The sequence below is a fragment of the Triticum aestivum genome, chromosome 3B (assembly GCF_018294505.1).
Source record: "Triticum aestivum cultivar Chinese Spring chromosome 3B, IWGSC CS RefSeq v2.1, whole genome shotgun sequence".
In the NCBI taxonomy this organism is placed as follows: Eukaryota; Viridiplantae; Streptophyta; class Magnoliopsida; order Poales; family Poaceae; genus Triticum; species Triticum aestivum.
This window is the reverse complement of record NC_057801.1, coordinates 582,317,486-582,320,503: the sequence shown is the minus strand read 5'-3', so window position 1 is coordinate 582,320,503 and position 3,018 is coordinate 582,317,486. Positions and strand designations below refer to the sequence as shown.

Sequence of the window (3,018 nt, the reverse complement as noted above, 5' to 3'; positions counted from 1 at the left end):
GAAAATCTGATCCTATTCATACAGGGTTCAATATGGGACGATGGAACCACGTGGAATATTGTTTTACAGAACATGGCGCTCTAAATTGTCCTAAAAATTCACTTTTTTAAGACGATTCTAAAAAAGCTACTAGTACAAAAGGGCTAAGCTACACAAGCAAAAGCATACAAAGACGTTGGCAACGAAAGAAAAAAGAAAGAAAGTGAGCAGATAGGCCCAACGAACAGAATAAAAGCCCATCAGAATAACCTATGTGCCCCCTAAACAACAAAAAAAGCCCGTAAACAGGGCAGGCCCTTGCACCAGCATCTTCATCCCCGAGCAACTCTAGTAGACCACGCATCCCGCCCTGACCCGCAAAATAACCGTCAAAATGCGGGTCGGGGCTGGAGCGCAATCGATCAAACTAACGGATCTGGCATCGCCTCAAGAAAAAGAAAAAAACTCAGGGGACCGAGAGTTAGTTCCGTACTTAATTCTCATCTTTGTCTAAAAAAACTTAATTATCATCTAGATGTGAATTAGTGAATCCGAAAAGAACTCTATGACAACTCCGATTGGTCGCCGGAGGAAGAACAGAAAGCGAAAACACGTACGTCGTATTATTACGATTAGAACTCGGACAAGATACCCAAAGGCGGTTCACAAGCGGCTCGAGACCTTCTCGGTTTTGCATTGCGCCGGGCCAAATGGAGTAGCATATAAGGCCATCAGCCCTGTTCGCTTGAGCCTCGCAGCTACAGCCATCCTAGGCTGATCTCCGGCGAGCGAGTTCGGTGCAACTCACCAGGGCATCCATCTCGATCGTCGTGGTCAATTTCGAGGGAAGGATGGCAGTGTACTACCGGTCCATGTGCAGCCGGGACACGTTCCCCCTGCCAGTTGCCGCGCCATCCATCTCCGTCGGCGAGCTCAAGGGCCTTATCATGGAGACAGGCCGCTATGGTCACGGCCGGACACGCGGCCGGAGTCCCAGGGAGAGCATCACGATCTCCAACGAGCAGGGCGAGGAGTACGCGGACGACAGCGCGTTGGTCCTGCGCAACTCGACGGTGGTGGTGCGCCGCCGAGTGGCCGGGCCTCCGGCCGATAGGATCGTGCTGTGTCCGTCCGACATACCCCCTCTATGCCCTAGATCGAGGCAAGACAGCGGTGGTTCGTCGTCGAATTCGGCCTCGAGGTCCGCCGGAAACCAGGACGACCAGGCCAAAGCTACCAGCGCGGTGATCGACAACGGCCGTGGAGCAGCGCACAAGGGGCGGGCGCCGCCGGCCGGGTACGTGTGCCACAGGTGCCGTATCCCGGGCCACTTCATCCAGCACTGCCCCACAAACGGCGACTCCAGATTCGACTTCGGAAGGGCTCCGGTGCCTGCCCCTGGGCCGGCCGACGAGAGCAACGACGACGGCTTCCCGGCGGATCTCCACTGCAGGATTTGCAAGGAGGTGATGGCCGACGCGGTGGTGGCGAGCAAGTGCTGCTTCAACAGCTTCTGCGACCGGTGCATCCGAGCGCACATCGTCGCCAACTGCAAGTGCGCGTGCGGGGCCAAGGCGAGCGCGGACGATCTGATCCCCAACCCGACGCTGCGCACCACCATCTCCAACATCCTCACCGCCAGGGCCGGCACCGCTTCGAGTGGAGCAGGGAAGCAGAGCAGCTCCGCCGCAAGCAACGAGGTCGCGGCGCCCACGCGTCAGGCTCAAAGTCCGGCAGCGTCGCAGGAGAGCAGCAGCGGCAGCCACGCTTCTTCCAAGAAGGGTGCTAACTCGGAGTCGGAGCACAGCGACGGCAAATCGACGTCGGCTTCAGCGGCGCACGAGACGGCGGACACAGCGGCTAACCATGTCGATGATCAGCATGGCTACAGCGTTCCCTTTGCCCCGGCGTGCTACGACCCTTTTCTTGGTGGGATGCCGTGGCCAGCTGATCCTTCCATGTACTACGGCTACGCCGGCATGCCCTACGCTTACGGCGGCGGTTACCCGATGGGTTCGAACGCCATGGGCGGCAACATGACAGTACCACCACAAACACGGAACGACGGCGGACCGTATGGTTACCACGGCAGGAAGAGGACGCGCGCAGATTGTGAGGATCAGAGCTTCAAGAGAAAGTGCGGTGGAGGCAGATCACAGGCCACCTTAGTTTTGACGTAGTACTACAAGCTAGCTGGTGCCCAACTGCACAATGCAGAGGTTCTGATAGGCAGATCACAGGCAGAGGTTCTGATAGCTTCAAATGCCTTGTAATGTATAACCAGCAGTACTGGTTTAGCAAAGAGCTGCAGGCCCTCATGCGCAGCTCTTTGTCTTCCCATGTAATTTGATTTTACTGATCCTCATGGGGTGAACCGAACTTAGGTGCAGCCCTTTTGCTTTTCCAATAAAAAATATTCATCCAACCTTTTTCCTTATTTTGAAGGGGTATTATTTTCTCTTGTGATTCTTCTTTGACGTATGAATCTTGTATGTTTCAATCGTGTAAGCTCTCTTTCTTGGATATGCCATCAAAATATTTCTATAGTTAGTGTGGGTCCCGATAACTGCCACACGTGTGGTGTATCGGGTAGTTGTGCCACACGCCGCGTGTGGCATGGACAGCAACCAGCCCACACACCTACGTGTGGGCAAAACAACTAATGCCCACACACCTCTTTTTTTTTCCTCCTGAACCCTCTCACACGCGTGCGTGTGGGCGAAGTTGATAACGCCCACACGCCCGTATGTCAGGCCTTGTACCCTCCTGGTCCCGCACGCCACGCGTGACGCCCACCGCGCGCCCGCAGTTGCCATGGTCCAGACCCTCGTCCATGTTCGTTTAACTGCAGTTGCCATGTTGCTGAACTACGGTTGCCATGTCGGACAACTGCAGTTGCCATGGTTGCTCAACTGCAGTTGCCATGTATGGTCTGATCTAATATAGTTGCCATGATTTCATAACTTTAGGAGTTGCCACATACTAACACTAGGCAGTTGAGAGAGTTGCCATGTGCTCACAAGCATGCTAGGGCAGTTG

At 54.9% G+C, this 3,018-nt stretch overlaps 1 protein-coding gene across 1 annotated transcript; it reads left to right on the top strand.

The window, feature by feature from the left end:
• Positions 1-747: 747 nt before the first annotated feature.
• LOC123065798 (E3 ubiquitin ligase PARAQUAT TOLERANCE 3-like) lies at positions 748-2,429 on the top strand. Its single transcript, XM_044489013.1, has one exon. It carries the CDS (start codon positions 831-833, stop codon positions 2,157-2,159), a length of 1,329 nt encoding a protein of 442 aa, XP_044344948.1. The 5' UTR covers positions 748-830; the 3' UTR covers positions 2,160-2,429.
• The last annotated feature ends 589 nt before the right edge of the window (positions 2,430-3,018 follow it).

Bases quoted from the DNA above. Each gene is read 5' to 3' on its own strand.
- LOC123065798 (XM_044489013.1), top strand. From the start codon at position 831: ATGGCAGTGTACTACCGGTCCATGTGCAGCCGGGACACGTTCCCCCTG.